General features: G+C 40.8%; 2 protein-coding genes across 2 annotated transcripts in view; one reads left to right on the top strand and one right to left on the bottom strand.

Annotated features, from left to right (window-relative positions):
* The window catches only part of POP1 (POP1 homolog, ribonuclease P/MRP subunit), a 36,943-nt gene extending 27,100 nt beyond the window's left edge, over positions 1-9,843 (bottom strand). The window contains exons 1-7 of the mRNA XM_074944052.1: positions 9,610-9,843; positions 8,054-8,200; positions 7,423-7,611; positions 4,694-4,869; positions 3,176-3,424; positions 1,230-1,317; positions 634-821 (exon numbers count right to left, since the gene is read on the bottom strand). Of these exons, the coding sequence (XP_074800153.1) occupies positions 634-821; positions 1,230-1,317; positions 3,176-3,424; positions 4,694-4,869; positions 7,423-7,611; positions 8,054-8,198 (1,035 nt within the window). The 5' untranslated portion in view covers positions 8,199-8,200; positions 9,610-9,843. The remainder of the gene's footprint in view (positions 1-633; positions 822-1,229; positions 1,318-3,175; positions 3,425-4,693; positions 4,870-7,422; positions 7,612-8,053; positions 8,201-9,609) is intronic.
* A 10-nt stretch (positions 9,844-9,853) lies between these two features.
* Positions 9,854-19,642, top strand: RIDA (reactive intermediate imine deaminase A). The gene is made up of 6 exons (XM_074944053.1): positions 9,854-10,068; positions 13,823-13,928; positions 14,745-14,799; positions 15,857-15,925; positions 18,346-18,401; positions 18,823-19,642. Exons 1-6 carry the CDS (start codon positions 9,869-9,871, stop codon positions 18,883-18,885), a joined length of 549 nt encoding a protein of 182 aa, XP_074800154.1. The 5' UTR covers positions 9,854-9,868; the 3' UTR covers positions 18,886-19,642.
* Positions 19,643-25,976: the final 6,334 nt, after the last annotated feature.

Genomic DNA, 25,976 nt, shown 5'->3' on the forward strand with positions numbered 1-25,976 from the left:
TGCCTTGGGTACTGGTTCTCTGTCACAGCCACAAGTTCAGATGCTCTCTCAACAGGAAATTACTACATCAAAAAGATCCTGACTCCCTTTATTTGAGTCAAGAGCTAGGGCTCCCAACTGGCTTCTTGGCCATTAGGGCCTGGCCATTTCCCTGCTCATGACTTATGATCCATTTTTCTTTTGACTTAGAAGAATTGTTCCCTACCTATTCACACATCTCATGCTTACACTTTCTCAAGGCCCGAGGCCTCATGACCACAGAAAGAAAGTATAGAACTGTCATCCTGTCTGGGAAACAGCGTGAAAGTTTATTTCACTATCAAAGCTCAAAGCCCAAGCTGCTTCAAAAGCTACGTATTAAATCCCATTAATGTAAACTTACTAAAAAACATAGCAAATGAAAATTTATACGTAATGCCTACATTACTAGAGGCCTCTGTGTCTTACAGGATGCAAGAAGAAACTGGAAATTGTTTTACTTTTTCTGTATGCCCATGTACCACACTCAGCTTTCCCAAATCCATCAGAAAATTATTGCATTTCAGATTTCCTGAAGAGAAAATTTCAGAGAAATATAAAAAGCCTAAATTTCAAACTATGAAGGAAAAAAAAAAAAAAAAAAATCAGATATACCTGTTTAAGGGATGGATGTGTCCAGATCCACAGCTGTCTAGTTTCAGAAGTAATACAAGACCCATCCTTGGGTTTCCAAATGAAAGTAATAGGACCAAGCACCTCCTCAGGGTAGCGATCTGCACGGTAAAGGACCAGAGAGCCCTGGAGCCTTCCAGACAGACAAGGCACGGCTGCAAAAGTTGGTCCTGGGGGGAAAAAAGAGAGAAAAAAAATACACATAGAAAGATACAGAAACATCTTCTGTTTCAAAACCTTTCTACAAATGGACCACCAGTAAGAAGCTGTAACCCAGAAGACCTGATCCTGGTGTAAAAAGACATTAAAACTCTCCCCCAACTGACACCTGAGATTCTAACAAGAATCTTGTAAGCTATCCCAGCTCTAGTACCCACTACTTTCCACCAATCATCTCCACAGAAAGATTTTTCAAGTACTTAATATAACCAGAGCTCTGTAGTAGCTTTGTTACAAGTATTCAGTTTATTCAGATTGTACTGTATTTTTATTGTACTGCATTTTTCTGCACCATGAGTCCAATTTTAGTCTCTATTTTGAAGCCTAGTTTCATTTTTAAATATTTATGGAAGTTTTACCTGTATCTATACTACACATCCGAGCAAGCACCTTCAGAAGCTCTCTCTCTTTTCCTTTCAGCTCCAGGCAACAGTAATATGATAAATCCTGAAACAGAAGATACTGAAGTTAGAATAGGTTTAAAAAACAAACTCTGATAAGGAGATGCTAAATAGATAACTTTCCGAGACTTTGATCAGACACGAGAGCTTAAATAACTTTAATATTAAAGTCAAAGACACATAGTAATTTGAATTTTGCTTACTCCGTATTGTTTATTTAAAAGTCAAGGTTTGACCTTCTTTGCTAATTGCCAGTTTTGATTCGGCAAGCATTTCTTATGTAAGGCACAGACTGTCACCGAATTTGTTTCCTCTGTCTAACCTCAGACCAACAATGTTTGCCATTGAGAACACCCTGCTTGAGATGCTGTCCTGGGGATTAGAGTTTCCTAGCTTACATACAGGGAAAAGTATTTGAATACAAAACCTTTCAAGTATAAAGAAAAGGAGTACTTGTGGCACCTTAGAGACAAATAAGTTTATTTGAGCATAAGCTTTCGTGAGCTACAGCTCACTTCATCGGACGCATGCAGTGGAAAATACAAGGGGGAGATTTATATACACAGAACATGAAACAATGGGTGTTACCATACACACTGTAAGGAGAGTGATCACATAAGGTGAGCTATTACCAGCAGGAGAGAAAAAAAAAAAAAAAAAAAAAAACCACAAACATCTTTTGTAGTGATAATCAAGGTGGGCCATTTCCAGCTGTTGACAAGAACATGTGAGGAACAGTGGGGGGGGAATAAACATGGGGAAATAGTTTTACTTTGTGTAATGACACATCCATTCCCAGTCTTTATTCAAGCCTAATTTAATGGTGTCCAGTTTGCAAATTAATTCCCATTCAGCAGTCTCTCGTTGGAGTCTGTTTTTGAAGTTTTTTGTTGAAGAATTGCCACTTTTAGGTCTGTAAATCGAGTGACCAGAGATTGAAGTGTTCTCCAGCTGGTTTTTGAATGTTATAATTCTTGACGTCTGATTTGTGTCCATTTATTCTTTTACGTAGAGACTGTCCGGTTTGGCCAACGTACATGGCAGAGGGGCATTGCTGGCACATGATGGCATACATCACATTGGTAGATGTGCAGGTGAATGAGCCTCTGATAGTGTGGCTGATGTGATTAGGCCCTATGATGGTGTCTTCAATCTTTCTGGTCACCTCGATTACAGACCTAAAAGTGGCAATTCTTCAACAAAAAACTTCAAAAACAGACTCCAACGAGAGACTGCTAAATTGGAATTAATTTGCAAACTGGACACCATTAACTTAGGCTTGAATAAAGACTGGGAATGGATGTGTCATTACACAAAGTAAAACTATTTCCCCATGTTTATTCCCCCCCCCCCCCCCCCCCCGCTACTGTTCCTCACACGTTCTTGTCAACTGCTGGAAATGGCCCACCTTGATCATCACTACAAAAGGCTTTTTTTCCTCTCCTGCTGGGAATAGCTCACCTTACCTGATCACTCTCGTTATAGTATGTATGGTAACACCCATTTTCGCATGTTCTGTGTCTATAAAATCTCCCACCTGTATTTTCCACTGCATGCATCCGATGAAGCGAGCTGTAGCTCAAGAAAGCTTATGCTCAAATAAATTTGTTAGTCTAAGGTGCCACAAGTACTCCTTTTCTTTTTGCGTATACAGATTAACACGGCTGCTACTCTGAAACCTTTCAAGTATAGTTGAACATTCCCTGCAAAGGTTTGTTTGCCTCAGTCTCTTTCCACCCAATCATTCTCTACCTCAGACATTTCATAACATCAAAAATTAATAGCTAGTAAATCATTATACATGCTTCCCTGCAAGAGTGCTCTAATGAGACATCTATTATAATTTAAAGGTAAACTGCTTAATTATCTAGGCAAGGTAAGTGAAACTGTTGCAAGCATAATACCTGAAGAAGGCAGTGTTTTGTCATGGCTCGGTAGCAAGCCCTATAGCTCTTAGTTGTGGGTCTGTCTCCTAAGCAGTATCCCCATTTCTTCACCATATGAAATCTCTTTGCATGCCAAATATGTGTTTCCAACCAAATATTCTTCTTCTGCCTGCGATTAAACTCCACCACCAAGTTTACGTGACGCCTTCGAGCTTTTCGGCACTTGTTCTTTGAATGCTCTTTTTTCTGATGCACAGCTTTCTCTGCCTGTGTTTTCAGAATGGAGGATATTTTCAGTGCCAAGCTTGAAAGCACAAGTAAGTTTCTATAGAAGAGAATGGCTGTTCTAGATTAGAAGACACTGAACACTGCTAAAACATTTATAGCTTAAACATATGGTATAATTTATTGTTCATAATTAAGTTTTTTTTTTTAATTTTGGGGAGAGAAATCTCAATTTACACACTTACAAAAAACCCAAAGCCTGTTATTCTTCACCTAAGAACACTGAGGTTAAAATTTTACAATTTTATCAGCAAAAAATGAGTTTGCCTGTTGTCCAAATTTCTGCACAAAAATCAAAATATACTACATATTGATAATATAAAGGCTAGAAAGACAGAGGGTGTTGAGAATCAGTCCTCAAATGCACCAGCAGAGTTGAATAGAGAGTCCTGCACTATTCATGACTGCTGCCAGTGTTTATTACAGCTCACTCTCAGGAAAACCTGCAGACAGGTGAATTTTAGCCTTTGCAAGTAGACACTGGTCATTTCAGACAAGTGGCTGACAGCTGTTAGCACCCATAATTAATTTTACTGTATATCAGACTATATGGGATGTCAGCGGTAGATTTAAGGATACTGAGTGCCCTCGTCCTTTTCCTAAAAATTTATGACTAGCAGTATACCAATAAGTCATTATCTTTAAGGATAAACTGAAGAGAACCTGAATTGCCAGAGGGGTATCACTGAAGTTTGATACCCAAGTCACTTCATTTGATTAAAAAGACATGGAACTGAGTTTTTTCCTTTTTGACTCCAGTAGGAGTAAGTCTTAAAGTTTAAGTCTCCTAATATATAGGTTAAAGGCATAAGTCAGATTAGAGGACACTAAAGGCCACACCATACAGAATAATAAATAAATTAGATAAACATTTGTATTTTGGGAAAAAATTACTTGAAATTATATTCAGAATTCAGAATCTTTGCAGTGACGAGATCTTTTGATTTCAGAACCAGTCATTTTATCAAATACAGATTTGTTTCAAGAAATAATTGATTGCTGTAAAGCAATGGCTGAGGGCTACCATGAGTAAGTATTTCACTGCCATTTAGTCAGTCACCCTTAAAATTACTCAGAATACACATTAGGAATGCTAGGCTCAGTAGCAGAAGTAACAACAAATTTGAGGAACCATGCACACACTAAAAGCAGGAAGGGAAAACAGACATAAAACATACTTCAAAAATAACTGAACGATGCAGTTTAGAGACCAGTCATATTTAGATACCAAATGCTATAAGTGAATTGTACCTCTTTTCTGGCAATCTCACGGAGCCGTCTAGGTAGGCGTTTAATATTGTGACTCATGGCTCGTCTTCGCATGTGCCTAGGCAGAGTCTGAAAGACTAATGAATTGGAAGACTTCTGTGTAACTGCCTTCAACATAACACTGATTTCAGCAGCACGGGCTTGAGCAAAGGTAGATGCTGAAATGAAAAAAACATGCAGAGGTGATATAATGGAAACAGAACTAAATGAGAGGCTCACCTTTTGCTTACTTCGTTTTATAATACAAGCCAATACAAAAGTTTTGCAGCAATAAAGTTTGCAATTTTAAAATTGTGTAACTATGGAATTCTAGTATATTGCTGCTATAACTCCCTAATGAGTCTTACAATATTAACTTTTGTTTTGTTTAGTAAACTACTCAAATAGTTGTACCCTATTACTGAAATAATTTAAGTTATTTAGGTATTTTGATGTTCTCAGGAGAAACCGAACAGTCATGCAGCACATGATTCTAAAAGCCTTGATGAATATTTTCCTTAGATCACATTTAATTTAACTGAAAATAGAATTTATATAATTTGTTTTGAGTGTTCAGAGCTGAAAAAAAAAAAAAAAACTATCGGTGGAGATACCATAATTGCTTCCCTTTTGGCCATTGCAGAATGTTTACAAATACATTGACAACAATCACGCCTGGATAACTGACAGAACTGATTTTAAAGTTTACCAATTGATAGAGTATTGCCAAATCATGTAAATTAGTACATTTTATTTGCCCCTTTGCTTCCACATAGGAGGGCTTTTTTCCAACTAAAATAGCATTTAATTTATGTGAACATAAGAACGGCCACACTGGGTCAGACCAAAGATCCACCTAGCCCAGTATCCTGTCTTCCGACAGTGGCCAGTGCCAGGTGCCCCAGAAGGAATGAACAGAGCAGGTAATCATCATCTCCCCTTCCCACATACCCCACCTCTGCAGAGTAGGGGAGGGGAGACAGGGCTCAGGACAGAGCAGGAGAGCTTTCAGTGAGTGCCTTAAAGAGACAGCACATGGCATCTCTCGGAAACTTCCCCAGCAGCCAGCACACCCTGTCTCTGTGTCATGCGCACAGACAGTCTTTCACACTCACCTCCCAACAAATACTTGTATTATTGTTGTTGTTACTTCTTGGTACTTCCTGCAATTCACGTATATTCTCTGTAATATTATTCTTTCAAAGTGTGTTATTTTTAGGTTTTTGACTGGTCTATGCATATCACTTTTATTTCTCTTACTACTCAAAGAATTAAATTGGAGTGCGAGTTCTAAAATACCTAACCTGTTTTGGCTGGAGTAATTATCCCTATGGTAACTTTTTAAAAACATTCTATCTAGGTTTTTTGTTTCTACTGGTGGTACACATCTGCACATACCTCAGTGCGCATAACAAAAGTTATTCCGCACATGGATGGAGGAAATTAGAGGGAACATTGCATCATCCCTGCCAATCCTGGCTAATAGCCATTGATGGACCTATCCTCCATGAATTTATCTAGTTCTTTTTTGAACCCTGTTATAGTCTTGGCCTTCATAACATCTTTTGGCAAAGAGTTCCACAGGTTGACTGTACATTGCATGAAGAAATATTTATTTTGTTTTAAACCTGCTGCCTCTTAGTTCTTGTGTTATGAGAAGGAGTATATAACACTTCCTTATTTATAAAATCATGACTGATGTGGAGAAAGTAGAGCTCTATCATATCCCCTCTTGGACCTCTCTTTTCCAAGCTGAAAAGTCCCAATCTTATTAATCTCTCCTCATACGGAAGCCATTCCATACCCCTAATCATTTTTGTTGCCCTTTTCTGAACCTTTTCCAATATATCTTTGAGACAAGGCAACCATATTTGCATGCAGTATTCACAATGTGGGCATAAGACCACCTGGAAACATCCTCAGTCCAAACACTGGCACCCACTTGACTATGTTATAATCAGAGCCCGAGATTACGACGACATCCATATAACACAAACCATGAGAGGTACAGATCACTGTTGGACAGACCTTAGATTAGTAAGATCAATTGTGTGCCTTATGTGTAGCTATATGTCACAGTGAAAAATAGGCTATATGTGTAGCTACACGTGTCAGTAAAAGGCTCCTGCTATGGGGAAAGACTACAGCAGCAGGGAGGAAGCAGGACACTACACTGTTAAAAAGAGCAGCATAGGATGGGGAAGGTACTGCTTGGATAAGTAGAGTATGCACCCACAGGGTTCAGGCATGTTCTTACTCTACGTGCCTAAGCAGTGCATCGCAAACTACACTGGTTTATATCAGCACTAGAGGCCGTGACGTGTAGTGTATGTCCTCTACATACTGCCAAAAGTGTGCAGTGCAGACATATCTTAAAAATGTAGGTCCACTGACAACATTCATTTTTCTAACCTACAAAAATCCAGAATATGTATGTCTTTGTGACCAAGTACGTTTAAATCCACAATACGGAGGGGAAAAAAAAAAAAAAGTGTGGCTTAACAAAGATTTAGTGTTAGTTTCAATCCAGAAGAGTATTTCTACTCAGGGGAAAGATACCTGATAAAACAGAAGTCCACAAGTGCCTATCAAATAAGGTCTCAGTTCTTCCAGATTTTACTATCTATTTTACTACTTTACTTTACAGATTTTTACTATTTAAAAACAAAAAACCATGGACCTGAACTATCAGTCCATGGTAACTTCTAGCAAAAATTTCTCTGGACACTTACCTGTTACGTATTTAGGCATTTCTTGAGAAACATTTTGGCGTCCTCCTCCCCAACCTCCTCTTCCTCTACCTCTCTCACCTCTATTTTGCCCCTTAGAAAAATATTGTTCTTTCCTATACGAAGGTCCAGGAGACTGATGTTGAGATCTCTGCTGCTGATACTCCTGTGAACTATCAGGATGGAGATCTGCTAGCATGTTGAAAAAAAAGAAACAGAAGAAGTGAAAATGCTATTAGACTAGCCTGAATAAACGAGCAAATAAAGTTTTTCTAGCATGGGACTAGATTTTTGAAAATGAAAGAGAAAGTCATTTTTCTATTCAGATCCAGTTTCCGTAAGTTTATGTGATCTCTTTAAGAAGCAGTATGTTTAAAAAAATTAAAAGTGAGTTCTGATTATTTTTAAGTTGATTTATTTTAAAGAAGTGCACAAAACCTTGAACAAAGGTGGCCCTAAAAACATAATGCTGTCAGTTCATCTGTTTACAAACACTTAATTTACCTAATTTAGGTGAAGAGAAGTACCACCACTGGTTCCAATGCACTAAACACTGACCGACACACAAAAAGATGACAGTTGGGAAAAATATTTGTAGTCAATAAATATTGAATGAACTTCACACATTTCACACCTTGTTTTGTAGTTTGAAAAGAGCTACTTCCCCCATTATGGTGCTGTATTCCACCATGACATGGTCCACAATCAGAAGATAAAGTGACACTAGCAGGCTGATTTCTCATTTTCTTGGCGCGTTTCTTCTCTCTTGCATTAGACATTTCTGGCGAAAAACAAACAAACAAACAAAAATTAAAAAGGAGACCATCAGCACATGTACTCTTCCATTTGGCATCACAAAGCAATACCTCAGGCCTTATCTATGCACACAAATTGTACCACTTCACCTATACACCAGTACAGTTAAGTGGTACAACTTCCCCACATGTTGCTGCAATTCTATTGTTATAAAGGTGCTTTACAGTAGAATAGCTAATCCTGTAGGTCAGGAGAAAAGCAACAGGCTACACTAGTTTAGCAGAATTCGATTTTTTAAAATATTTCAACAGATAACATCCATGTTAATTTTAAGCATTTTTAATTTTTACCAAGTTTTCAGTTAAACAAAATTATGGGGGGGGGGGTGAGACAATAAAGTAATAATAGTAAATGATGAGATTAAAAGAGTTAAAGCTTTTTAGCTGTTAAAACACAAAACCACCACCACCACCACCACAAGTCAAAATAAGCATTCTTAAATCAAATTAATAAATTCTCAATCATTTTTCTAACTTTTGCTATCTATAAATTTCAGTTATCAATGGAAATATTTTTTCTCCATTTGTGTGTATATGGTAAAATCAACACTTACTGATATTTACAGATAGAAAACTAATCCTTCCAAGCTTAGCTGTAACACAGCTTTACACAGAGAAATGCATCCACACCAGAAGTTGGACCAATTTAATTATCAAACCCTAGCAGAATAGTTTTACTGATACAAAACCAGTGGACACACAAGTCACTAAGGAAACAAATAAATTGAATGGAAAGCTGCAAGTAGATTCCTTAAAACAATCCAGCCACTGCACAAAATATTGACTGCATGCTATAGAGAAACGGTTTTACAATCTATGCCAATCCGAATCCCAAACTGAACTTCATCTTCTGCTGAAATTGTTGGAGCAAGGCGCGAGACGTTTAGCAGATGTGTTTCCCCTGGAGTGAACTTAGTGAAGGGGACGGGGGGGACCACATGCAATGCAGGTGTCTGACCTTCGCTTCCTGACTCAGCATGTCGGATGCTACAACGCACAGCCTGGGGGGGGGAGGCGGAATGACTGCTAGGGAGCCGGCTATTGCCGCATCCCGTCACACGCTAGCGCTGCAATGCAGGGACAGGACAGCCAGGGCGACCTGAGTCCATACAGCCAGGGCTGGGGTGATGGGCACAGGGCCAGGGCAACCAGGCACCCCAACGAATAGCGGGAGGGCGCGCCCCCCGCCCCGGGGGAGGAGGCGGGGCACCGGCCCTGGGGGGGGGGGGGAGCGCGGGGCACCGGCCCGGCGGGGAGGAGGGGAGGGCAGCACCGGCCCGGCGGGGGAGAGCGGGGCGGGGCACCAGCCCGGCGGGCGGACGGCTGGACACCCCCTGGGAGAGCAGGGCACAGCGCTGAGGCCCCCAGGCGGTACCTGGAAGCGGAAGAGTGTAGATACCCCACGTAGGAGCAGCCTCTGTCCCACCAGGCTCTGCCCCTCTCCCCGGCAGCGGAGCAGCCTCCGGCTACTGCTCTCCCGCCAGCGCTCAGCTCTCCGGCCTTCCAGTCCACGAAACCATGCCGGACCCGCCGCCGCCGTTGTGGGGACCGCGCAAGCGCATAAGAGCCCTTCAGGAAAGACTACATCCCCCAGCAAGCTCCGCGGGAGGCGGACCTGTCCTCTCCGAAGACGCATGCGCGGTTCGGTGCCGTGCCCCCACGTGGGATTAGGGGTGGAACCCTTATTCTTCGGTAAAAGAGCGAGGCTGTCCCAGCGGGTCCGCAGGGAGCGAAGTGCAGAGCCGCGCGGCGAGTGGCAAAGGGCAGCCATGGCCACCCTGATAAAGCGAATAATCAGCACCTCGAGGGCACCGGCTGTAATGGGCCCCTACAGGTAACGTGCCAGGCTCGTGCGCTCATCTGGCGGGGACTCTGACTCGTAGAGCGATGGCCTGGATGCTGCAAAGAGAACCACACGGCTAGCCCCGGGACTGCGCTGGGGCTCCAAGTCCATGGTCCGCATGGAGCCCGTTTTGGGAGTGGGGCCTGTAGACGAGACAAGGCAGAACATAGTGGGGAGGCCACAAAAGGGAACAACTTGGAGGAACTTTAAATTTAAGCTGGCAGCTCGTGTGGGCATTGCAGAAGAAGCGAGACTAGGATAGACTTGAAGGAAAAGATGGTTGAGGCTTAGTGAACTGGGATAAAGTGAGAATCCCACACGTTGGGAGTTGTGGGGACAGACACGGAGAGGGGGAAATTACAGCGTCTGTGTATTGCAGATATTTTGCAATGAGGAAGTGTCCATAATATTCTTGAAAATATTAAAAAATGAAGGATTATCATAGATGTTAATTGTGTCTGTGGCTGGGTAATGGTGGGTTTGTTAGCCTGCATTATGAAATACTGTTTACGTTTTCAATCTCTTTTTATTGCAGTGACTAGAAACATTATTATTGGGCAACTCTGTTTCAGTAAATCTTTTTGCGTTTACATAATGTTTTGCAATTGGCTTTGAAGTCTTTAATTGTGTGCTGTCTGAAATAACTGGGTGGTGTGCCAGCAGCCCTATGTTCAGTGGCAATCAAAATATGCTGAATTTGCAGAGAATGGAACATAGAGGGCAATGTCTCTAAAGTTAGCCCATCAGCAGATTTCAGCAATACAGCCAGAGAGCAGGTGTGCAGATTTTTAACCTCGCAACTGTAACCAACTTGTAGCTGATTTGTCAAGCAATGGCCAACTGGTGACTACAAATGTGGATTTAATTGACTGTTTTAGATTTTTTTTTTCCATTACTTACATTACTGTTGAATATTAAAGGCACTTCTTTCTAAAGCTCCTAGTCACCAACATTAGAAAACCCATGCACTCTTATAATAAAGAAAAATAATCCAGGGAGTTCCAAGAAGTCTTCCATGGGTTATGTATTTTTGGAATGACCTATTGAATGCTGAATTCCATGTTGAAGTCCTGTGGCTTTAAGTAATCAAAACAGTTGGTGTGTCCAGTAAAAATTAAAAAGATATCAGCTGTCTTAGTCTAATTTTTGTAAATCTTTGGCTTGGCATTTTATTTGTATCACTAATATCTATGAGATATTTGATCAAAATAGTCATATTTTAGTAACTGCATATTTTATTATGGCTTTTTATTTCTTACCTCATTTTGAATAGGAGGGAGGGAAACAAATTCCAGTTCAGGCAATTACAGTCCACCAGTCTAAATTCACCTTGATTGATCAATCCTTCAGCCTTCATATAGATTGTGCAGATCACAACACTTCTTCCATTCTTCTCTTATCCTGGCCTTCCTTCTCCACGTGTGGCCATGTCTTTTCATGATGAAATCTGCCCATCTCTTTGGAGGTCGGCTGTGGTGCTAGTACCAGTTGGCGACAGCTGCAGTCCATTGTCAGTGAGCCTCACTATATGCCTGGCCCATCACATTTTACTGTACCTGCTTTTAACAACAATGTCCTGCACTCCACTCTGCTGGTTGATCACTTCATTGGGGACTCGGTCGTGGATTGAAATCCCCAGAATTCTTCTTTCCATTGCCCTCTCCATGATAGACAGTTGCTGCTCCTCTATCTTCATCAGCATCCAGGTTTCGCTGCCGTACAACATTGCCGGCAGCACTGTTGAGCTGAAGAGGTTGGTGCGTATTGCCTTGTTGATTTTTTTTTTTTTCTTTTTCTTGGAGGATATCCTTGATAGAATTAAATGCGTGCCAACCAGCTTTCTTTCTCTGTGAGAGTTCACCTTCCTGATCATGGCGCATGTTAATTTCTTGGTCCAAATAGACAAATTGCTCAACTTCTTCATTTGTTCTCCCTGGTCTGTTGTTTGGGCTTTTGGCAAGGCATCAGACCACATAAATTTAGTTTTGGAGTGGTTCATTTTCAGTCTGACTTGGCTGCTTTTTGTGTTGCATTCTTGCCGCATTGTCTGTAGTTTGATAGTATTTTCAGCAATCAACATGATACTGTCCGCAAATCTGAGGTGTTTAACTGGTCTCTGTTGATTCCACCCTTCCAATTCATCTTCTTTATTACCATTTCGAGGCAGGCTGTGAAGAGTTTCAGTGAAACAGGGTCTCCTTGTTTCACACCTTTTTTTTTAACTGGGATGTCAAACAGTTAAATCTGTAGTGCAGTCAGAATTTGCTTCCTTTAGTAGTTTGATGTAGTTTGTGTCGATGCTATGCTCTGCAAGAGCTTTCAACCCTGCATTGATCTCTACGCTGTCAAACGCTTTTTCATAATTGACGAAGGCAAAGCATAAAGGAAATTTTGTATTCCCTTGAGCATTCCAGTATTTGGTTGATAGTGGAAAATATGGTCCATTGTGCTGAAATTCCTTTGAAAACTTACCTGCTCTCTCGGCTGCTGCTTGTCCAGACTCTGTGAGTCGGTTTGTTGTTGTTTTGGTGAACAGCTTGTAGAGATGTGAGAGGAGGCATATTGGACGGTATCATAGAATATCAGGGTTGGAAGGGACCTCAGGAGGTCATCTAGCCCAACCCCCTGCTCAAAACAGGACCAATCCCCAATTAAATCATCCCAGCCAGGGCTTTGTCAAGCCTGACCTTAAAAACTTCTAAGGAAGGAGATTCTACCACCTCCCTAGGTGACACATTCCAGTGTTTCACCACCCTCTTGGGAAAAACTTTTTCACTAGCTAGACAGTATCGTCTGCATTTCCAAGTAATGGCTAAACCTCTGAGCAAGGGTTTCTCAGAGGTCTTGGCCTCCAGCTCTTATTTCGGTTGTCAGTCTGTCTTTTCCTGGGGCTTTTCCTTCCTTCGTTTGGTAAACTGCATGTTGAACTTTGCTGATGAGGACTGGGAGTCTAAACTACCCCTTTATTTTTCAAAGGGATAAAGTATTCTTCATTTCCTGCCCTAAACTTTTCTGTACAGTGTCTGTGCACTATTAAAAAGCTCCTGTGTTTCACTTCAGTGACTGGTGAGGTGATCTCTATAATAACACTTATAGATCTCAAAACTTCTTAGAAAGGAAAGCATTATCTCCATTTTGCAAATGGAAAAACTGAGACACAGAGACATGAAGTTAACTTGCCCAAGGTCACAGTGCTGATAGTGGCAGAGAAGAAAATAAATCCCGGTCTCTTGAATCATAATTTAACACTATACCCGCTGGTCCAAGCTGCCAGTAACGTATTTCTTACCTGAATCTCGGTGGTGTTGAGACATAACAATGTTTGTAAAAGCACTTGGAGAGCTTGGGACGGAAAGCAACGCTTTCATTATTACAGGCAAGACTTTCGAAAGTGAGTAGGAGGGTTGTTGATAGTAGAAATATATATTTTAGAAGCTTGAAAGTGACATTCTCTTTGTTACCAAGTTAACTTTTCTCTTTTCAGTAAACACTGACTCTGCCTTTTCTACTACTAAAAATAACTGGTCCTATGATTCTTACACAGTACTTTACTTCCCAAAGAGGTGGTATAGTCTGTTGCCACCTTCCCAGACTGAGTTTTCTACCTCCATAAAATGTTATAAATTAATGGGGGGAAAGGTGAAATATTTCTTCAAGAGATTTGCTCAAAATAGTTCTGAGTGGTTGGATGGAAACGAGATTTTTCTGGATGAGCTGTAAATATATGTATGACTTACAATTGCAGTCAAGCAGTGCTGATAGACCGGACCATGTATATCGCAGGACAGCTAGGCATGGATCCTTCTAGTGGCCAGCTTGTGCCTGGAGGGGCAAAAGAAGAAGCTAAACAGGTAAGGAGTTATCCAAAGCCCACTAGCAATAAACTTAATATTTGAGTGTCTTAATATTTGGCCTGTGTTTAGGCCCTGGAGCTATTCACAGAGAACAGAGGCCCAAACATGGAGGCTGGAGTATTGAAGACCATCCCGCACAGCAATCCAGGAAGCTGGGGGAGGGCTAAAGTAGGGGAAAATGCCTCCTCTCCATCCTTGCTTTCTCCCACCCAAATAATGGGAGGGTGGGTAGGAAAATAGTGAGAAATCCTTATTTCCAGCAGGGGGGGAATGGTGCTTTAAATTTAATTGGACAATTACTGACCGTTCGCAGTGTTGTAGCCCGAAGAAGAGCTCTGTGAAGCTCAAAAGCTTGTCCCTTCCACCAGCAGAAGTTGGTCCATTAAAAGATGTTACCTCACCTACCTTGTTACTTGTTCATTAGATACTTATAACAAAGATTGAGCCTCCAAGCAGGCCCCAGGGAGGGGATCTAAGTAAGAATCCTAGTGGCTGGGAAGGGCCAGCTGGCCTACTTGTCAGGGCATTGTCTCTGGACATTGCTGTTGTGCAGTGGGGAGCCCCTCATCTTACATATGTGCCTTTTCCTGAGTTAAATCAAGGAATAAAAATGGAAGCCCTCCTGGAAGTGCAGTCACTGTGGAAGATGATTCGTAACCTACCTTCCTTTTCACTTGTCTAATGAAAACATTGGCTACCATCTGAGGCTGTCTGGAGTAAACTTTCATAGCTACATCTTGTGGTGCTGGTATGTAGAGAAGCTATAACTTTAACAATGTCAGTACCTCAAGGCTCTGTTTGTCTTCTCAATAGGCTCTAAAAAATATAGGGGAAATCCTGAAAGCTGCAGACTGCGACTACTGCAATGGTGAGTGCCTATATAAGAATAGTAGAGATGTCCAAGTATTTTATTTACAGAAGAAAACAAAGTGACCTTTTTTAAGGGAATCTTTTTTGTTGAATACATAATTGGTGCTTATAGCTGTGTGATACAAAAGAAAATATGATCTTAGACCCAAGGATTTTAAATTGAAAAAGACAACCCCGTACACTGGGAAACCCAGGGAAAGATTTTTATTTTAGGGGTGTGTACACTCAGCTGTCCTTGCCCCAAATTTCTGACTAGTGTTGCTACTGTTTTCAGCCCCATCTGCGGGAACACTAGTGTAGAGAGGGCTCCAGATGGCGGCTGGCACTTTAAGCATCCTGTCTTCTAACCCAACTCAGAGCAGGTCTACAGGGACTGGGGTGAGATTCAGAAAGGTATTTAGGTGCCTATTTCCCATTGGCTTCAAGCTGCCTAAATACTTTTGTGAATCCCACCCCTGGGGCTTAAAATGCTGCCAACACTAGTGCACTAACCGTGGAGCTGAGCCAGCATTAGCAATGGGAAAGGGGGGAGATCAAAAGGGTAACAAAAAATCATAGTGTAGACAAAGCCTTGGAAAGGCAATGGCTGGAGGTACAGTAACATATTTGTGCTTCATGGAAGAAATGAGCTTTGCAAAGGAATTTAAGGCTGTGATTTTCAAATCTGCTTTAGGGACACACAGTTCCCATTAATTTCCCTTACATGGCATTGAAAATCTCAGCCTGAAAGCATGAAGTGAGTCTAAACGTGTGCACCCCTTTGAAAATTCCTGATATTGCACTTAATTAGGAAAAAATCTTATGAAAGCAGTAGTACATGCTGAGTTTCAGGGCACTTCACTGTTTCTAAAACGTCATGATATAGTGTAATAAGTTGGGGTGAGTGGATCTAACTTCATTTTTATGTTAACAATAGATGTCAGTGTTCAGAGTAGGTGAGGTTTATCACTTGAGGTAAAATGAAGTATATGAACTGAATATTAAAGAAATGCACTGAGTTTTGCATGCTGCATACAACCCAGCGTTCCATAATATCTGCATTTGTGTAACTCTAGTTGTAAAGACTACTGTGTTGATGGCTGACATGAAGGACTTCAGTGATATTAATGAAATCTACAAGCAGTGTAAGTGGATGTTTTGTTTCCATTTTAGCAGTATCTTGTACAGTTTTATTGCTCACTAAGAGAAAAACTTAATGACAATCTGTTTTGACGTTCTTTAAGGTATGGGTTGAAACTGGATAGTCAAAACAAAAAGGAAAGTCACTTATGCATGAACTATGCTTATTTCTAACTTTAATAGGAATATTAGTCATTCAAAAAAAGATGTCTGTTTCCCCGTGACTCAGGTGTTCAGATTATTCCTGCTAGCTAAATCTCTGCCTTTCTCAGTTTAGTGTGCTTTTAATAATCCATATGTGAAAAGGACTATGGATAGGATTCAAATTCCATCCCTATGTTACACAAATCATAGTGCCAGGTGACAGTGTCAGTCATACTGTAGATCCACAAAACTTGGTGTATTAGAAGGGCAGCTTCAGCATTTAACTGACACTTCTATATTACTTCATCCTTCATTGAGGCAGATCTCTCAATTTACATGTCTTCCATGCTTTGAAGAGCCCCCCAGAGGGATTTGGCTTTACCAAAAGTGGGTGAAATTGGAACTGTATATTTACATTCATATGACAGCCAAAACAGATGGATCAGAATGGAAACTTTCACTCTGGAACCCACTCACATATGCAGTTGATAGGGTGTCTGGTTTTACAGTTCTCTCAGATAAACTGGTAATCCAGAAACAAAATTTAGCACTCACTAACACTGTGGAATTCTAACACTCTGTGTGCATAATTGTTTTTATAGACTCAACAAGATTTAAAAAAAAAATAGTCCTCACATAACACTTTAGACTTTAGCTAATTCTTCTTACAACACCACTCTGAGATGGGCAAATACAATATTGTCTGTGATATAAACTTGTAAAGAGGGGCTCCCTCAGAACAGAGAACTCAGTTCAATGTGGCTGAATAATAAGTATGAAAATTAATTTGGGATGTTCTTGGCTTTCTCTGTCTCAACAACTTAGAATCCATATGAGAGACTGTGTATCCAAAAGGAAGAGATGGGGACCATATATCTTGTACCAAATGAGAACTAGCAATGTTTGAGCATAGCCTAATGGTTTACCAGAGCCCCAAATGGTATGCCTCTTAAACACTGCAAAGCCTAGTAAAAATCAGGTCCTTTGTATTGCTGGACTTGCGGGGCCAAATATGAGCAGACTTTTTACAATTCTACATGCATATCATTGTATTTTCCCTAATATTATGCTGCTGTTGGCAGCTTTCAAATGATTAATTTGTCAGGTTGTCTGGGATTGTGTGTGTGTTTCAAGATAGCAACAGATAAACAATCTGTTGAATTCTTCGGTGTGATGCTGGTTGTTTAGTACAAGTATTACAGATAACACCATTCCTATTTGAGAACATAAAGGATGGTTGGTGGAAAAAGTACTTTGAGGTAGGAGATTCTTAAGGGCCCAATTCTGCATTTTGAAACAGGAACATGGGACCGTGAGTACTTATCTATATAATCCAAATATATGTTGACTCAGTTTTTAAATCCATGGCAGCTTCTGGCCTCAAGTAACTGTTTTTCTTTCATGGTAGATGTGGTTTCTGAATCTGAAGTAGTCTCTCCTTTGTATGTCAAAATGCAATTCCATGGGCATATGTACAGGATGCAGAATAGTTAAATATCTAGTTGCTCATTACCAGGCTCCCATGTAGCTGTAATTCATTAACACATTTGGTGTTTGCTTTTTCATTGTGACTTCTTAACCTGATTCAGTAATAAGATCTTGTTATCAGCTGCTGATCTTAGAATTAAAACTTACCAGTAAAAGCTGTCTACAACAGCTGAATTTGCACAGTATTATACCTTACTCAGATCTCTTACTCTGTTAGCTAGGTATCCTCAAAGTAGGAGCCTAATCATGGCATTCAGTTAAACTGCATAGAGTGCAGGTTAGGGCATACTGTATAAAGGTGGCTGAAAACTTCCCTTTGCTCTCCATTGATCCTTGTGCTGCTCTCTGCAGGACTGGCTCCTATGCTGGGTGAGTTTGTGTGTAATGCAAGGTGTCCTTGCTATGCCCCTCCTCCTTTGGCCAGGGCCCCTTTTCCTTGCTCATCTGGCTGTAAGAGCCCCCACATCAACTATGTCTCCGGAAGATCACCTGTACACTGTGGTGACCTTTCCTGGGGCAATTAAGCTGGTGTTTAGGGCTATGCTATGCCAGTGGTATAAACAGTGGCTGCATCGTACCAGAGAAGCTGATCTATATGTTTCTTCTTGATCATGGGGGGGAAAAAAGTAAATTACGGAGATTATATAACAGGCCAAAAAATCCAGCAATTTTTGTCTCATAGCTGTTAAACTGTAAACATTCTACTGTGTATATGTATCTCTATAGATAATTCTGAACTGTATCTTGTAGGGCAAAGTTAAAACTATTCATTTATTTATCTTTTAAACTGTAGTTTTCAGGAGTAACTTCCCAGCCAGAGCGGCCTACCAGGTTGTTGCTTTGCCAAATGTGAGTGTCAATTGTTCTTCTATAAATATCTATTTCTCTCTCTCTCTCACTTCTTGCATCTGGAGGATTTTCATTCATAGCTAACTTCTCTGAATAGTTTGCTTTTAATGGAGGATTTTTTTCTTATGTAGCTAAAATATGTAATCTCTCTCTCTCTCTCTCACTCTGTCTGTAACATTAAGGGGGAGGAAACGTCACTCCAGGAATAAGGGATTATTATATGTAGAATGATTAAAAGAAAGCTTTCAGTTTTCATTAACATTGCTGAAGAAATTACTAATACAAAAAAATGAATCAAGATTTGTAGAATTAAACCTTGTAGTTTTCCAAGGTTTTTTTTTCCCTAACGGGTACTATACTCAATAATTTAAAAATGTAGGTCTCTCTAAATTCCTATTCTGCTTCAATGTTTTCCCCACAGAATGCACGAGTTGAGATTGAAGCTGTAGCCATCCAGGGACCAATCCAAGAGGCATCAGCATGACTATAAATACAGTACTCTAATACACTACTAACTGTGTCTGAGGCTTAGGCCCTGTTCCTGCAATTGGCTGCCTGTGGGCTCACCCCCTTGGAAGCTCCATGGAGATGCACCTTTGCACAGTCAGTTGCAGGATCTTACATTCTCTAAAACCCCAATTGTGTAATGAACTCTGTGCAGGCAGATCCCTGTGCCCATGTGTAGCCCCATTGTCATCAATGGGGCTCTGCGCTGGTTTCAGGGTTTGTCTGTACTCATTGCAGGACTGGGGCCTTAGTCTGTAGTGGTGGCTGGGTATTGTCACCTTCCTAAAAGGTTGTTTCAGGTAAGGTTATCCAATAATGAACAAACTCTCAAAATATATGGAAGCAGGGAATTGCATTGGTGGTAACGTGATAGCAGAACTGATAGTATATGCTGTAACCTTTTAGAAATCCTGCTAGCACTCTAGCTATAAATCATAGACCTGGGTTTTTAATACATCACTTAATATTTTTATAAATGAGCTGGAGTTCATGCATTTCTAACTATAGAAAACCTGATTCGCTGCAGCACAGAAGTGAAAATACATATTTGGGGATTCACTGTATGAGCTTTGAACACCTGAAGTGTTTTATTAGATCAGGGGTCTCAAACTCAAATGACCCACGAGGGCCACATGAGGACTAGTACATTGGCCTGAGGGCTGCATCAGTGGACTGCCCCATTGCCCCGCCCCTGCCCCCACTCCACCCCTTCCATGAGTCCCTGCCCCTGCCCCATCTCTTCCCAGCCCCCATTCCAACCTCTTCCCTGAAATTCCCACCCCAACTCTGCCCCCTCCCTGCCCCCAGGGGGTGCAGGAGGGGTGTGGGGTGCGGCAGGGGGCTCAGGGCAGGGGGTCTGGGTGCAGGAGGGGGTGTGGCAGAGGGCTCAGGGCAGGGTGTTGGGGTGCAGGAGGGGTGTGGGATGCGGCAGGGGGCAGACTCCAGCCCGGCACACACCAGGACAGGGCAGGCTCCCTGCCCTGACCCTGCGCCGCTCCAGGAAGCGGCTGGAACCTGGGGGAGGGGGGCACAGGGGTCTGTGTGTTGCCCTGGCTGTGCCTCCAGGCACTGCCCCCCCACAGCTCCCATTGGCTGGGAACAGGGAACCGTGGCCAATGGGAGCTTAGGGGGAGGTACCTGGAGGCATGGCCAGGGCAACACACAGACCCCTGTGCCCCCCTTCCCCAGGGCCTGGCCACTTCCCGGAGCAGCACGGGGGTGGGGCAGGGCAGGCAGGCGGGGAGCCTGTCCTTGCCCCCAGTGCACACCGGGCTGGACCGGGCCAGAGCTGCTGTAGGTAAACACTATGGGGGCTGTGGGGAGTTGGTAGGCTGCAGAAAATAACCCCACGGGCTGCATGTTTGAGACCCCTGGACTGGACCTATATCTCTAGATCTGATTTATCTTTGCTTTTCTTGAAAGAGTCACTTCTAACACACACGACTTCACAGAAGTGTGAGTAACTCATGTAAATCAGTTGAAAATTAATGTTTTATTTGAATGTTTAATGAAAATTAATGTTTTTGTTTAGCACAGCGTCAAGTACCTGATGGCCTACAAATATAACTTTGAATTACCTTGTTCATTTAATTAAAGATAATTAGACACATTCTAGCTTTGGGGAAAATATGTACTATCTAATGGGAATAAACCATAATTGCATGTATTAAATATGGTGGTCTCTCATTTTTGGGAATAAACCTGCTTTTTTCATTTAAAAATAAATGCTTATATTTCTTGGTATGACAACATAATGTCCTGGGAGGTGTGCTGCCTGCCTCCAAGATGTTATGGAAAGGTTGCTGAAACATCTTTCCCTCTGACTACTACCCATGCTGATCATCCACCTGGGCACTAATGATATTGCCCGGTCTCACTCCAAGCAGATCAGCAGCGACTTCACGGCTCTGAGAGCTAAGGTGAAGAAGTCAGGGGCACAGGTTCTGTTCTCCTCCATCTCCAAACTGAAGTTAAGTGTACAGGCAGGGACATATGCATCCTGGAGATGAATGCATGACTGCATACATGGTGTTAGGAGGAAGGCTTTTGCTTCATTGACCATGGAATGCTGTTTGAGAAGACAGGCTGCTGGGAAACGATATAGTCCACCTGACCAGGCAGAGGAAGAACATCTTCATGTACTGACTTGCCAACCTAGTGAGGGGGTATTAAACTAGGTTGAAAGGGGGCAGGTAACAGCCCACAGGTAAGCATAAAAAAACCTACCTCAACATGTCTATAGGTTGGGAGGGATATGGAAAATTATAATAGGGTCATCAGCACAACAAGAAGGAAATGTGTGTGTGGGGGAGTCTGCTCAACATCTAAGGTGTCTCTACACAAATGCAAGGAGTATGGAGAATAAATAGGAAGACCTGGCTGGATTAGTACAGAGTTACATTTTATTAAAGTTAATGTGAACCTGTGTACTATATAATTTTTTTTTTTAAGAAGAGTGTTTGTACATTCGGGTATAGTGCTTAGATTATCCACAATACAAAGTTTGTTTTTAAAGTCATAAGATATATAGTGCATAATCTGCAATAACCCAAATTAAGGTGAATAAATCTAACACTACAGTTTAGATATTAGAATCTGAATACTGGGGTATATCTCTCATGAAAAGTTATACAGAGCATTGGTTGTAGAAAGCAAATATAGGAATGAGTGTAGATTGTCCCTCAGTAATTGAGCATTTAGGGTAGATTGTCCATTTGAAAAATACAATCCATGAGAAAAGTATTTATTACTTTTATTACTTAATTGAAAACAGAGAGAGAAATCTCATGAGTGGACTATTGGTATGAAAGGGTAGAGCTTGTTCAAGGGGAAAAAAGGGGAGGTACTGACTCCCTGGGTGCTCCAGGGCTGGAGCACTCATAGAAAAAATTAATGGGTGCTTAGCAGCTACTGCCAGCCAGCTCTCCTCCCCCAATGCCTCCCATCCACCAGCAGCCCTGTGATCAACACTCCCCCTCCCTCCCAGCACCTCATGCCTGCCATGATCAGCTATTCTGCAGCATGCTGGGGGGAGGGGAAGGAGTGGGGATGGTGTGGCAACAGGTGGAGTGGGAGCTTGGGAAAAGGGGTGCAGGCAGGGTGGAAGCTAGGAGGAAAGGGTTGGGGTGGAGTAGGGAGTTGAGCAGCCCCAGGCCTGGAGGAAGCTGGTGCCTGTATGTTGCATTATACATCAAGAATATGTACATGTATTTGGAGACCAGAAAGAGGTGAGTGGCAGACTAGTTTAAAGTTGCTGGGTAAAGAAAAAAGGGAGGCAGGGGGGAAATGGGATTGGTTGAGAGTGGTCATGGTAGGATCTACTATAGGCCACCAACTCTGGAAGAAGATGAGGCATTTCTAGAACATAAATATCCAAAAACACAAGACCTGCTACTAATGGGGGATTTTAACTACCCAGGTATCTGTTGGAAAAGCAATATGGCAAAACAACATTTCCCATAAGTTCTTGGAATGTACTGGGGACAATTTTGTTTCAAAAAGTGGAGGAAGTAGCCAACAGGACAGCCATTTTAGACTGGATTCTGACCATTAGGGAAAATTGGTTGTAACTCTGAAAGCAGAAGATACTTTAGGTGAAAGTCACCATGAAATGATTTCATGATTCTAAGGAAAGAGTGAGAGCAGCAGAATAAGGACAGTGGACTCCAAAAAGCAGATTTTAACAAATGCAGAGAACAGGTAAGTAAGGGTTCATGGGTGAAAAAAATCTAACAACTAAAGGAGTCCAGGAGAGCTGGCAGTTTCTCAAGGAGACAGTTTTCAGCTGTGCCTTTAATAATCTCAATGCAAATGAAAGGTTGAAAGAATAGTAAGAGGCCAGTATGGCTCTGGCAGCAGCTCTTTAATGACCTGAACATCAGAATGAATCCCACAAGAAGTGGAAATAGACAACTTCCTAATAGCATGAAAAACGGCACAAGTATGTAAGAAATCAGAAAGGCTTAGGCACAAAGTGAGTTACACCTAGCAAGGGATATAAAACACAGGAAGACTAGGATCTATAAATACATTAGGAGCAAGAGAAAGATGAAAGAAAGTGTAGTCCTCAACTTAGTGGGAAGGAGAGCTAATAATTGATTACATCAGGAAGGCTGAGGAGTTTAATGCTTGTTTTCTACCATCTTCACTAAAAGGGTTAATGGTGACCAGATACTCAATACAATTAATATTAAACAACAAGGGGGGAAGAATGCAAGCCAAAATAGGGAAAGAACCGGCAAAAGTATAAGTCAGATGTATTTAAGTCAGCAGGACCTGATGAAACTTACCCTGTGGTATTTAAAGAACTAGTTAAAGCAATCTCAGAACCATTAGCAATTATCTTCAAGAACTCATTGAGGACAGGTGAGGTCCCAAAGAGTATTTATCTTTAAAGGGGGAACCAAGGGACCTAGGGAATTACAGACCAGTCAGCATAACTTCAATAAATGGAAAAATACTGGAACAAACAATACTATAGCCCAGTGGTTCTCAAACAGAGGGTACATCAACTCATTCGGATGTTTGCCTAGTTTGACAACAGGCTACACAAAAAGCACTAGCGAAGTCAGTCCAATCTAAAATTTCATACAGAATATGACTTGTTTATACTCCTCTATATACTATACACTGAAATGTAAGTATAATATTAATATTCCAATTGATTTATTTCATAATTATATGGTAATCCAATCCCAATCACTAGAGGTTTTAAAGAACAGGTTGGACACACACCTGTCAGGGTTGGTCTAGGTTTACTTAGTCCTGCCTCAGTGCAGAGGGCTGGACTTAATGATCTCTTGAGGTCCCTTCCACCAGTCCTACATTTCTATGAGTCTATGAACATAAAGGCTTTCCAAGGGAGAACTGAAAGGAATATGATAGTCCTGAGAAAATGGTAGGTGTAATCAATCTTGTGTAAACAAATGTTTGTCCCATACAGTGCTCTGATGGCTATAGGCTCAGATTGAGAAAAAGCTTCCGTTCTATCCCATAATGGGTGAAGATGAAAATAATCCTGTATGACAGCAGAGACAACAGGTTCCATGCCTATTTTACTAATATGGTATTACAGCTGTTGAAAGTGCTTTCAACTAAGATCAGCTCTTTAGGAGTGGTGGATTTTTTTTAACACCTTCAAATATCCTATTCAGACTGTAACTAGATACTGTCATTAATCCAGTTATGCTGTACCTCTGCACTTTATATCAGTAAAACAAATCATATCGGACTATTGCTTAAAATGTAGCCCAGTGTTTGGCTTCATTTGTGGTTCACTATGAAAAATGTGCAAGACACAAAATAACCAAACTTAGCCAATTTTATTGCCTAAAGACAAAAGAGTACAGTACAAAAAGGAAACATACATACTCCTCCTTTCGGGAAGGAATTCTTATCTCATAGCATGTTCACCTTTCACAGTAGGTGTGCTTCCAAGCAACACCTCCAAAACTAGCTATGTTTATAGCAGACCTGTGTACAAGTTAAAAGCACTCTATACATCATCCAAGGCTAAAGTTCACTACTCCGCTTTTTACCTTGTTTTCTTGGTGTGTCCATGGTGTGTCCCTTAGCTCTTATTTTTGAACACAGCATTCCAAACCAGTTGGACAGTCAAGGCACTACCTACCTTGTGCCAAGGTAGAACACCCATATATTTTGCTGCTGCAGTGAGGTACCTCCAGGTTGCATATAAATACATATAAATATATAAGGTTTAAATGTAAGATGTAGCTGCATGAAAGAATATGCACTTAGAGGCCAGTGATGATGCATGTCAAATCCTTTGTAAGAAATGTGTTAAGTATTTTTATGTACTTGGTGAATTACCATTTTTACAGGAAGTCTGGGAGAAAAAATCCAAATGCTGAAAATAACTTTTTTTTTTTAACCCTCAAAAGAGGTTCTAGCTTTGCAGAGCATATTACAAATTTGGGCTCTGACTTTGTATCTCTATAGTAAAAGAAAACTAATTTAAAATAAAGATTTTGATTTACTATTAAAGTAGTTCTTCAAAAAAACACTCAGTCCTGAATGTGTTTAAACATTTTATTTTTAAAATTAAATTACAATATACTTAGCATTACCTCATTTTATTTTTAAAGAAGGCAAAAAGAGCATGAACACTTCTATTATGTTTGAATCCAAACTTCTTCAATATGAAAAATGGGTATCATACGCATATGTCATTTTTAGGCCTTAATCCAGCAAAGTACATAAACACAGGAGTAGTCATATTGATTTCAATGGGATTATTATTAATGTGCTTAAAGTTGAGCACTTACAGAAGGGCTTTGCTGGTATGGATGCCATAACATGCATAATATTAACAATTCAGTTTGAGATATGCAGTTATTACACATCATTTAGCATTTTAACACTAGGTACATTTTTTTTTTTAAAGTGCTTAAATGTGATAGATCTGTAGGCTTGGGAGGATTCCATTTTTATTGGTGAATGTCAGTAAAGGTCAATTTCACTGTATACACAGAAACTGAAGGGAAAATATTTCCATCAATGATAATGAACATTTACAGATAGGGCAAAGAAAGAAAAAATGCTACTGGGAACTTCTTAAGAGTTTGATTTTAGGATATTTCCTGTGATGTTGACAATTTGTGTTTTAACAATTATAAAGCTTTAACTTTTTGAATCTCAACATCTACTGTCATTAAATAATTGTCTGAATTTCCTGAAACTGTGAAAATTTAAAAAATAAAAATATAAATGTCAAAATTATACTTAAAAAAAATCAAATTCTGCCAAGCCTACTTATCTAATAAATTAATTTGAAGGTAAAACAAATTTTAAGTAAGTTTCTGCTACAATGTGTTCTTTAATATTTCCCCCAAATAGTTAAGTTCCCTAGAGATTGAACAAAGCAGAAATAAAAATCCATACACATAATCTAACTTTAATAAAACTACCATCCTTGTCAAAATTACCAACTAATCCTCAACTGAGAGCACCTATATGCTTAGAGCAGTGGTTCTCAAACTGTGGGTTGAGACCCCAAAGTGGATCATGACCCTGTTTTAATGGGGTTGCCAGGGCTGGCGTAGACTTGCT

Source organism: Natator depressus, chromosome 2 (assembly GCF_965152275.1).
Source record: "Natator depressus isolate rNatDep1 chromosome 2, rNatDep2.hap1, whole genome shotgun sequence".
Taxonomy (NCBI): domain Eukaryota; kingdom Metazoa; phylum Chordata; order Testudines; family Cheloniidae; genus Natator; species Natator depressus.

Bases quoted from the DNA above. Each gene is read 5' to 3' on its own strand.
- RIDA (XM_074944053.1), top strand. From the start codon at position 9,869: ATGCGCGGTTCGGTGCCGTGCCCCCACGTGGGATTAGGGGTGGAACCC. The intron at 13,929-14,744 runs GTAAGGAGTTAT...TCTTCTCAATAG, and splicing joins CAAAAGAAGAAGCTAAACAG to GCTCTAAAAAATATAGGGGA. The intron at 14,800-15,856 runs GTGAGTGCCTAT...GTGTAACTCTAG, and splicing joins AGACTGCGACTACTGCAATG to TTGTAAAGACTACTGTGTTG.